Genomic DNA, 11,521 nt, shown 5'->3' on the forward strand with positions numbered 1-11,521 from the left:
AAGCAAAAACAAAATACATGAAACCAACAGACATCCAAACATACGAAACTGAATGCACCAAGAAACAAAAACAATATACACAAGGCAATGAAACACACAGCCATCCAAACATATGAAACGAAATACTCAATGAATAAGCAGTGTTGTTGTTCCTTATATCAAAACATGAAAAAATTGTCTTTTTTATGAAATTTTAAGAGGTTGTCTCGGATTTTTGCTCATAACTCCGGTATTTATGGACCGATTATGCTGATTTTAAATAGCGATCTTCCCGAAAGCATGTCTAACAGAATTATTGAAAAAATCAGTTTTATCTAAAAACTGATTTAAACAAACATACAGACAGACGGACAGACAGACAGACGGACATGGCTTAAGCGACTTCGCTATCTATAAGGATCCAGAATATATATACTTTATAGGGTCGGAAAATTATATTACAGAAATTACAAACGGAATGACAAACTTGTATATACCCTTCTCATGAAGGTAAAGGTATATATATAAATGAAATATATCTCATATTTTTTTCAAATTTTTTATGTCAAACAAAATATGGAGAAATATTAGAAAAAATTTAACTTTTTTTAATGTCAAAAAATATTAAGTGTAATAGCCCATTTACACCACTATGAAATCTAGTACTTATGAGATTTCGAGGCAAATCTATTTGATTTTAACTAGATTTCCCATACCAAACAAAATATACTTCGTAAGTAGATTTCGGCAAAATCTTCTCAAAATCTAATTGGTTGCAACTCTGTTTTTTCTTAACTAATACTAAAAAATACGACGCTGCCAACTTCCATAATTCAAATAAAACATCGACTTTCGACGTTTTGAAGTATGTGCATGAAAAGTCGACTCTTCGACTTTTACAATTTTAAGTTATCGACTTTCCACCTTCCCAAGTATCTAGTCGGTAGATATATTGCACGGAAGGATTTTTTAATCCTTAATATTTTAATCCATATTACAAGGAGTATTTTGCGCGACACTCGCTAGATCCTATACAGTTCACCAGCAACAATTTTACTGACCATTTTGGAGGAATCTAATTTTCCAAGGATCTACTCTACCGACTTTTTTCTAGGAAGGATTTTTTCAATCCTTACCATGTCTCCTACAATATTCCATGGAGTTTTTGGCACGACACTCGCTAGATCCTATACAGTTCACCAGCAACGATTTCACTGACCATTTTGGATGAAGCCAATTTTCCAAGGATCTGCTCTACCGATTTTTTGCACGGAAGGATTTTTTTCAATCCTTACCATGTCTCCTACCATAATCCAAGGAGTTTTTGGCGCGACACTCGCTAGATCCTACATAGTTTACAGCAACGATTTTACTGACCATTTTGGAGGAAGGCCAATTTCCAAGGATCTGCTCTACCGATTTTTTGCACGGAAGGATTTTTTCAATCCTTGCCATGTCTCCTACCATAATCCAAGGAGTTTTTGGCGCGACACTCGCTAGATCCTATACAGTTCACCAGCAACGATTTCACTGACCATTTTGGATGAAGCCAATTTTCCAAGGATCTGCTCTACCGCTTTTTTGGCACGGAAGGATTTTTTCAATCCTTACCATGTCTCCTACCATATTCCAAGGAGTTTTTGGCGCGACACTCGCTAGATCCTATAGTTTACCAGCAACGATTTTACTGACCATTTTGGAGGAAGCCAATTTTCCAAGGATCTGCTCTACCGATTTTTTGCACGGAAGGATTTTTTCAATCCTTACCATGTCTCCTACCATATTCCAAGGAGTTTTTGGCGCGACACTCGCTAGATCCTATACAGTTTACCAGCAACGATTTTACTGACCATTTTGGAGGAAGCCAATTTTCCAAGGATCTGCTCTACCGATTTTTTGCACGGAAGGATTTTTTCAATCCTTACCATGTCTCCTACCATATCCAAGGAGTTTTTGGCGCGACACTCGCTAGATCCTATAGTTTACCAGCAACGATTTTACTGACCATTTTGGAGGAAAGCCAATTTTCCAAGGATCTGCTCTACCGATTTTTTGCACGGAAGGATTTTTTCAATCCTTACCATGTCTCCTACCATATTCCAAGGAGTTTTTGGCGCGACACTCGCTAGATCCTATACAGTTCACCAGCAAACGATTTTACTGACCATTTTGGATGAAGCCAATTTTCCAAGGATCTGCTCTACCGATTTTTTTGCACGGAAGGATTTTTTCAATCCTTACCATGTCTCCTACCCATATTCCAAGGAGTTTTTGGCGCGACACTCGCTAGATCCTATACAGTTCACCAGCAACGATTTTACTGACCATTTTGGATGAAGCCAATTTTCCAAGGATCTGCTCTACCGATTTTTTGCACGGAAGGATTTTTTCAATCCTTACCATGTCTCCTACCATATTACAAGGAGTTTTTGGCGCGACACTCGCTAGATCCTATACTAGTTTCACCAGCAACGATTTTACTGACCATTTTGGATGAAGGCCAATTTTCCAAGGATCTGCTCTACCGATTTTTTGCACGGAAGGATTTTTTTCAATCCTTACCATGTCTCCTACCATATTCCAAGGAGTTTTTGGCGCGGACACTCGCTAGATCCTACATAGTTCACCAGCAACGATTTTTACTGACCATTTTGGATGAAGGCCAATTTTCCAAGGATCTGCTCTCTACCGATTTTTTGCACGGAAGGATTTTTTCAATCCTACCATGTCTCCTACCATATTCCAAAGAGTTTTTGGCGCGACACTCGCTAGATCTCTACAGTTTCACCAGCAACGATTTACTGACCATTTTGGAGTGAAGCCAATTTTCCAAGGATCTGCTCTACCGATTTTTTTGCACGGAAGGATTTTTTCAATCCTTACCATGTCTCCTACCATTATTCCAAGGAGTTTTGGCGCGACACTCGCTAGATCCTATACAGTTCACCAGCAACGATTTTACTGACCATTTGGAGGAAGCCAATTTTCAAGGATCTGCTCTACCGATTTTTTGCACGGAAGGATTTTTTCAATCCTTACCATGTCTCCTACCATATTCCAAGGAGTTTTTGGCGCGACACTCGCTAGATCCTATACAGTTCACCAGCAACGATTTTACTGACCATTTTGGAGAAGCCAATTTTCCAAGGATCTGCTCTACCGATTTTTTGCACGGAAGGATTTTTTCAATCCTTACCATGTCTCCTACCATATCCAAGGAGTTTTTGGCGCGACACTCGCTAGATCCTATACAGTTCACCAGCAACGATTTTACTGACCATTTTGGAGGAAGCCAATTTTCCAAGGATCTGCTCTACCGATTTTTTGCACGGAAGGATTTTTTCAATCCTTACCATGTCTCCTACCATAATCCAAGGAGTTTTTGGCGCGACACTCGCTAGATCCTATACAGTTCACCAGCAACGATTTTACTGACCATTTTGGAGAAGCCAATTTTCCAAGGATCTGCTCTACCGATTTTTTACGGAAGGATTTTTTCAATCCTTACCATGTCTCCTACCATAATCCAAGGAGTTTTTGGCGCGACACTCGCTAGATCCTATACAGTTCACCAGCAACGATTTTACTGACCATTTTGGAGAAGCCAATTTTCCAAGGATCTGCTCTACCGATTTTTTGCACGGAAGGATTTTTTCAATCCTTACCATGTCTCCTACCATATTCCAAGGAGTTTTTGGCGCGACACTCGCTAGATCCTATACAGTTTACCAGCAACGATTTTACTGACCATTTTGGAGAAGCCAATTTTCCAAGGATCTGCTCTACCGATTTTTTGCACGGAAGGATTTTTTCAATCCTTACCATGTCTCCTACCATATTCCAAGGAGTTTTTGGCGCGACACTCGCTAGATCCTATACAGTTCACCAGCAACGATTTTACTGACCATTTTGGATGAAGCCAATTTTCCAAGGATCTGCTCTACCGATTTTTTGCACGGAAGGATTTTTTCAATCCTTACCATGTCTCCTACCATATTCCAAGGAGTTTTTGGCGCGACACTCGCTAGATCCTATACAGTTCACCAGCAACGATTACGGTTCACCAGCAACGATTTTTAGAGGAATCTAATTTTACAAGGAACTATAGTTCCAAGACTATATAAAGTCTTGATTCCATTTTGTTTCCCATCTCTTTCCATTGAGTTTTCCATGGTATTTTTTATTAGCTAAGCAATTTATTTTTCCCCTGTGGTGTTGCCACTTAATTCCCAAAATTTTCTCTGCCGTTGCTATCTTTCGTTGCTAACTGGACGGACGTATTTTTTTACTTCTATTAAAAAAAATTAAGCAGCTGTTTTGGCAAATCATTCACATTCAATCACAATAGTGTAGAAATGTCAATTATGAGAATGGTAAGCTCAGAGAAATTTGTCAGTCAAAATAAAGTAAATACACTGAAAACAATAAAAAATAATAAAGCCAAAATAAAAAAAAAAAAAAAATATTTAATCTTCAAACAGATAAACAAAAAACCAAATAAATTTTAATTGTAGTATTAGTAAATATTTTAGATGCACATTCTTTAGCAAATTTTCCGTTATTTTTACTAAACATCATTGCTTAACCCATTAGATCCCAACCATCTTAAAATAAAAAACCCAGAAAATAATTATTTAATTTATTAAAATAAATTACATTCGAATTTCTTTCCACTAGATTTGTGTACTCGTTTTTAAAACGAGAAAAATTATGCGAATTCGTTTTTAAACGAGAAATTTACAAGGATTCGGTTTACAAAACAGACAACTATGTAATAGTATTTTGCCCAAATTGGCTTTTTGTATTACTGAATAAATAAATAAATAAAATATTTTTGTTTTTACGTTATTGATAATTTTCTTAATGCAAAATATAGGCCGATCCTTAGTAAAACTTGGAGAAAGGACTTGTTTTTAATTTTTAAGAATTTTTATCCATCCCTGTATAATTTCTCACACAACTTTTGTGCTTGCTCTGTTTTGTTGTTATTAACAATATTTGCTTCCAAAATCCCACTTTCTGGTCTCTAGGATTTCGTTTTTTTAAAATCGTTGAAAATTTTAAAACTAAACGTAGTTGAAAACTTAGCCGGCATACAGTCGATTTTAAGCCGCCGCCGACATATTTAGTGTCAGTCGCCGCCGACATATTTAGTGCCAGTCGCAGGGCTCTGCTTGCATCTGCCTGTTTGCAATAAAATTGTTATTTTCGCAATAATTTTGAAAAAACTCGTACGAAAAATACCGGAAAGCGTGTGAGAAATCAATAAAACATTTTAACATTAATTAAAACGTCTGGCCGAGTCCTTCAATTGGTAAATATTATCATTTTCTTTGTGTAAATTTATAGTAAACTAAAACTTCAAGATCATAACTAAATGTGTGAAATTTTTAATGATGCGTAAAATTTTATTACTAATTCATAATAATAAAAATATAAAACTTTAATAACAATATATATTAGATATGTATATTGCATATACATAGTAATTATGTATTAGAGTAAACAATGAAAATGATTGTGCAATGTTAAGGGGGTCACAACCTTAACTTTTTTTCACAATTAGTTTGAGACACATAAACCAAAAAAAAAAAAGTAGGTTGCTGTGGACGACACTGAGAAGAAATTGATAATATGATGAAAACAAGACACCGCCAACAATATATTTAATTATTTTATCATTTTTATTTAAGGTAAAAGCTACTCATTTGTCTAATCGATAAAAATATATAAAGAAAAGAAACGAAAAAAATCGTAAATTTGTTTAGTGATTGTGAAAGATTTTTAATCAATAAACAAGTGTTTATATAGTATGTCAATGTGCACATGGTATATTTCCTGGTATTTTGTTTTTGGTGCAAAACGAAATGATAATAGAACAAATTTTAGGTTTTTATCTCTTGGTACAAGTGTACTAAGGAGTTACTAACATGTTTGGTAGTATTGTAGGCTTTTTGTTTTTATTGTAGTCAAATTTTTGTTGAGAACAAATTTTTGTTAGAACAAAGTACTTTTTGGGCGCATAATAGGAATTGTTTTGAAAAATAAATTGAAAAATAAATAAAGTTTTGGCTATAGACTGCTATATATTCTCAACTAGTCCATATAGCCGACTATATAATGTTTTATAGGCTCGACTATAGTGTATTCCATAGTTTAGTCTACAGTAATAGACTAGTCTGTAGTTAATAGTTGACTAATCTAATGTCTAGACTATAGACTATACACCATTTTTCTTATATTCTAAAGTGCATTTTAAATTTTCACTTTTATTAATTCCTAATATAAACCATATTTTTCGTTATAAAATATTAAAGAATACAATCGCCTCTAAATAAAACAAAACAATAAGCTCTTTTTTCAAGAGTTTTATTTGTCAAATGTTCATTATGAGTAATTAAATCTTTTTAATAGAAAAACAAAAAAACTAAGGCATAAATATTTATCAAATAAATGCGATTTTTAACACCCGTGACTTGGTGCTATATGATACAATACATATTTAGTTATTTTTAATAAAAAATATAGTTTATACAGCTACAATAATGTTATTTTATCTAAACTTAAATAAACAATTTAAAATAGGTTTGTTAGTATTAAAAGGCGTAATGTATGTAAAATATTTAAGGTATTCACGTCTAAATAATTATAAACTAAAAGTTATTTCTCTAAAAGTTAGTAGATTATGTTATAGCATAAAGCTAGTTCTAATTAATTGCTGTTCAAAAAAATCAATCAATTTGTAGGTATTTAACAATAAATCAAAATTTTTAGATTTTACCTCAAATAATATAGATTTAAAGCCAACCATGACAATTATTTCAACATTAATCTTTTATGTTAGCAATTGCTGGCTTAAATTTACTTTAGATAAGCAGTTCAATGTAATTTCTAGGGAAATAAAAAAAATATTTTGATTAATTTGGAAATTTCAAACAACTTTGCTGATAAGAGTTTTGTATGCCCACAATATTAATTCATCTTTGCTATTTTTATAAGAGTTGAAAAAAGTCTAAAGTGAATGCCTTTACAAAATAATTAATTATTTATTATTCCCTAAAAGATTATGCAAAAGATTTGTTTAGTTCTAGTTTAGTTTTAGTTAAGATCTAGTTAGTTCTGGTATAGTTATAATTTAGTTCTAGTTCAGTTTTAGGTCAGCTCTATTTTAGTTCTAGTTCAGTTCTAGTTCAGGTCTAGTTTAGTTCTAGTTTAGTTTTAGTTCAGTTCTAGTTCAGTTCTAGTTCAGTTCTAGTTCAGTTCTAGTTCAGTTCTAGTTCAGTTCTAGTTCAGTTCTAGTTCAATTCTAGTTCAGTTCTAGTTCAGTTCTAGTTAAGTTCTAGTTCAGTTCTAGTTCAGTTCTAGTTCAGTTCTAGTTCAGTTCTAGTTCAGTTCTAGTTCAGTTCTAGTTCAGTTCTAGTTCAGTTCTAGTTCAGTTCTAGTTCAGTTCTAGTTAAGTTCTAGTTGAGTTCTAGTTCAGTTCTAGTTCAGTTCTAGTTCAGTTCTAGTTCAGTTCTAGTTCAGTTCTAGTTCAGTTCTAGTTCAGTTCTAGTTCAGTTCTAGTTAAGTTCTAGTTCAGTTCTAGTTCAGTTCTAGTTCAGTTCTAGTTCAGTTCTAGTTCAGTTCTAGTTCAGTTCTAGTTCAGTTCTAGTTCAGTTCTAGTTCAGTTCTAGTTCAGTTCTAGTTCAGTTCTAGTTCAGTTCTAGTTCAGTTCTAGTTAAGTTCTAGTTCAGTTCTAGTTCAATTCTAGTTCAGTTCTAGTTCAGTTCTAGTTCAGTTCTAGTTCAGTTCTAGTTCAGTTCTAGTTCAGTTCTAGTTCAGTTCTAGTTCAGTTCTAGTTCAGTTCTAGTTCAGTTTTAGTTCAGTTCTAGTTCAGTTCTAGTTCAGTTCTAGTTCCGTTCTAGTTCAGTTCTAGTTTAGTTCTAGTTCAGTTCTAGTTCAGTTCTAGTTCAGTTCTAGTTCAGTTCTAGTTCAGTTCTAATTCAGTTCTAGTTCAGTTCTAGTTCAGTTCTAGTTCAGTTCTAATTCAGTTCTAGTTCAGTTCTAGTTCAGTTCTAGTTCACTTCTAGTTCAGTTCTAGTTCAGTTCTAGTTCAGTTCTAGTTCAGTTCTAGTTCAGTTCTAGTTCAGTTCTAGTTCAGTTCTAGTTCAGTTCTAGTTCAGTTCTAGTTCTGTTCTAGTTCAGTTCTAGTTCAGTTCTAGTTCAGTTCTAGTTCAGTTCTAATTCAGTTCTAGTTCAGTTCTAGTTCAGTTCTAGTTCAGTTCTAGTTCAGTTCTAGTTCAGTTCTAGTTCAGTTTCTAATTCAGTTCTAGCTCAGTTCTAGTTCAGTTCTAGTTCAGTTCTAGTTCAGTTTTAGTTCAGTTCTAGTTCAGTTCTAGTTCAGTTCTAGTTCCGTTCTAGTTCAGTTCTAGTTTAGTTCTAGTTCAGTTCTAGTTCAGTTCTAGTTCAGTTCTAGTTCAGTTCTAGTTCAGTTCTAATTCAGTTCTAGTTCAGTTCTAGTTCAGTTCTAGTTCAGTTCTAATTCAGTTCTAGTTCAGTTCTAGTTCAGTTCTAGTTCAGTTCTAGTTCACTTCTAGTTCAGTTCTAGTTCAGTTCTAGTTCAGTTCTAGTTCAGTTCTAGTTCAGTTCTAGTTCAGTTCTAGTTCAGTTCTAGTTCAGTTCTAGTTCAGTTCTAGTTCAGTTCTAGTTCAGTTCTAATTCAGTTCTAGTTCAGTTCTAGTTCAGTTCTAGTTCAGTTCTAGTTCAGTTCTAGTTCAGTTCTAATTCAGTTCTAGCTCAGTTCTAGTTCAGTTCTAGTTCAGTTCTAGTTCAGTTCTAGTTCAGTTCTAGTTCAGTTCTAGTTCAATTCTAGTTCAGTTCTAGTTCAGTTCTAGTTCAGTTCTAGTTCAGTTCTAGTTCAGTTCTAGTTCAGTTCTAGTTCAGTTCTAGTTCAGTTCTAGTTCAGTTCTAGTTCAGTTCTAGTTCAGTTCTAGTTCAGTTCTAGTTCAGTTCTAGTTCAGTTCTAGTTCAGTTCTAGTTCAGTTCTAGTTCAGTTTAGTTCAGTTCTAGTTCAGTTCTAGTTCAGTTCTAGTTCAGTTCTAGTTCAGTTCTAGTTCAATTCTAGTTCAGTTCTAGTTCAGTTCTAGTTCAGTTCTAGTTCAGTTCTAGTTCAGTTCTAGTTCAGTTCTAGTTCAGTTCTAGTTCAGTTCTAGTTCAGTTCTAGTTCAGTTCTAGTTCAGTTCTAGTTCAGTTCTAGTTCAGTTCTAGTTCAGTTCTAGTAGTTCTAGTTCAGTTCTAGTTCAGTTCTAGTTCAGTTCTAGTTCAGTTCTAGTTCAGTTCTAGTTCGGTTCTAGTTCAGTTGCAGTATGTAGATTGTAGTGTGCACTTATAGTCTGAACTATAGTCTGAACTAAAGATCAAACTTATGTTTTTCAAAATAATAGCTTGGATAATAACCAATAACGTAATAACTCCAGCAGTTGTATTGCAGAAATCTTTGTTGGATTTCGTAGATTCACACTACAGCTTTTATTTAATAAAAAATAGAAGTTTATTAAGTTTAAAATTTAACACATTTTTTTATTCATAAAATTTAATAATAGCATCACCAAACAAACACTCTCACTTGTAAATAAAACTACAAATACTATAACAATTTAAAACATTTGTCGACAAGTTTGTTTGCCAGTTTCGCAAACACTTAACTTTTTTAAAAGGTACTTTAATGAATCATCAAAAAACTTAATAATTTTACTTTCATTTTCTTTAAAAGATTTTATTTTATTATTTTCTTCAATACTAATAATTTCTAAAGATTTTAAAGTTGTGGCCAAGAACATGAGAATTTTCTAAAAAAAACCCATAATTCTTTAATACTAGCTATAAATCAATCTACATTTCATTGACCTTTTTGATTGTTGCTCATAAGTTTAACCCACTTTATAGGCAAGTTATGCATATTTATTTTCTAATTTCTGATAAGCATTATATTTACAATACAATTAAACAAAAATGAAACATAAAAAACAGCAATAAACTTCAAGTGATTCCAAAAGTTCAATTTACAATCATAACCAAACCACAATGAAAAAAATATTGCGAAACAAATGATTGATGCTCATAGGCAGTCTAGAGTTAAAACATACTAAAACGTACAAAAGTTAAAACGCTCGACACACATTATTAATGTTTTTATAATTATTTTATTAAATATTTTTGTTAATACGCATTTAATTTATAATTTATTTACAGCATTTGTTGCCTAGATAATTATTGTTAAAAAAAGAACAAAACAACAGAATAATGACGGTGGTAGCAAGTGGTGGTGATGCAGTTGGAGGTAACATAGGTTTAATAGCCAGTTGGCAGATAAGGTGGGCGTAGGTGAAGCGGCTATACGTTTGTTATTTACTCTATTTGCCGGTAAATTGGAACTTAACTTTAACCTCAAACTATTTTAGTTAATATCCATATTTTTAACTATTTCCAGGTTACCCCATAGCATTATTTATCGTTTCTTAATACAGCCTCAATCTTCTAAGCCGGTACACCACATTTTCTTTGCTTTGTGTGGTTTTGGTTTGTGTTTCTTTAACTATGGCTTTGATACTTATCACTCTTTAATCTCGATTTGGATTACATATCTATTGGTGCGTTTACTGCACAATAACACCCAACAATTGGTGGCCATTAATTTCGTTTTCCATATGGCTTATCTCTTAACCGGCTATTACTTTACCGAGAGCAATGAATATGATATTTTGTGGACTACTCCTCAATGTGTTTTAGCTTTGCGCATGATTGGTTTTGCTTTTGATATTGCCGATGGCCGTAAGCCTAGAGAGAAGTTGTCGAAAGATCAACAGGAGTGTGCTTTAGAACAGATACCTTCTTTACTGGAGTTGTCTGCTTATGCTTATTTCCCCAGTTCATTTTTAATTGGTCCTCAGTTTCCGTTTAAACGTTATCAGCGTTTTATCAATGGTGAATATGCCCAATATAAGGGTTTCGTTAAGGCTGGTTTAACCCGCCTGTTAGTGGGTTTGTTGTATTTGGCTGTGCGTCAAGTTGGTGCCATGTTATTCCCTGATAACTACTTCTTAACCGATGCTTATCGTAATCAACCATTCTTCTGGCGTTTAATCTATTTGGGCTTCTGGGCGAAGTTCTCTTTGTACAAATACATTTCTTGCTGGCTGTTGACCGAGGGTGGTCTTATGTCTTTGGGTAAGTTGGACGGAAATAAAATTGAATACATTCTAATCCAGTTCTAGTTCGGTTCTAGTTCTGTTCTAGTTCTGTTCTAGTTCAGTTTCTAGTTCAGTTCTAGTTCAGTTCTAGTTCAGTTCTAGTTCAGTTCTAGTTCAGTTCTAGTTCAGTTCTAGTTCAGTTCTAGTTCAGTTCTAGTTCAGTTCTAGTTCAGTTCTAGTTCAGTTCTAGTTCAGTTCTAGTTCAGTTCTAGTCAGTTCTAGTTCAGTTCTAGTTCAGTTCTAGTTCAGTTCTAGTTCAGTTTCTAGTTCAGTTCTAGTTTCTAGTTCAGTTTTCTAGTTCAGTTCTAGTTCAG

The 11,521-nt window shown here is 33.8% G+C and overlaps 1 protein-coding gene across 1 annotated transcript; it reads left to right on the plus strand.

The window, feature by feature from the left end:
* Nucleotides 1–5,133: 5,133 nt before the first annotated feature.
* LOC119613185 (lysophospholipid acyltransferase 5-like) lies at nt 5,134–11,184 on the plus strand (the record flags this gene model as incomplete). The annotated part of the gene is given in 5 exon segments (XM_037969130.1): nt 5,134–5,293; nt 10,210–10,315; nt 10,318–10,380; nt 10,448–10,459; nt 10,462–11,184. Coding segments are annotated over 4 exon segments (853 nt in total), but the record flags the coding sequence as incomplete, so codon positions are not given.
* Between the last annotated feature and the right edge of the window lie 337 nt (nt 11,185–11,521).

This window comes from Lucilia sericata, unplaced genomic scaffold (genome assembly GCF_015586225.1).
Source record: "Lucilia sericata isolate MDLA Ls3-8-SP2 unplaced genomic scaffold, ASM1558622v1 Contig002000F_arrow, whole genome shotgun sequence".
NCBI lineage: Eukaryota > Metazoa > Arthropoda > Insecta > Diptera > Calliphoridae > Lucilia > Lucilia sericata.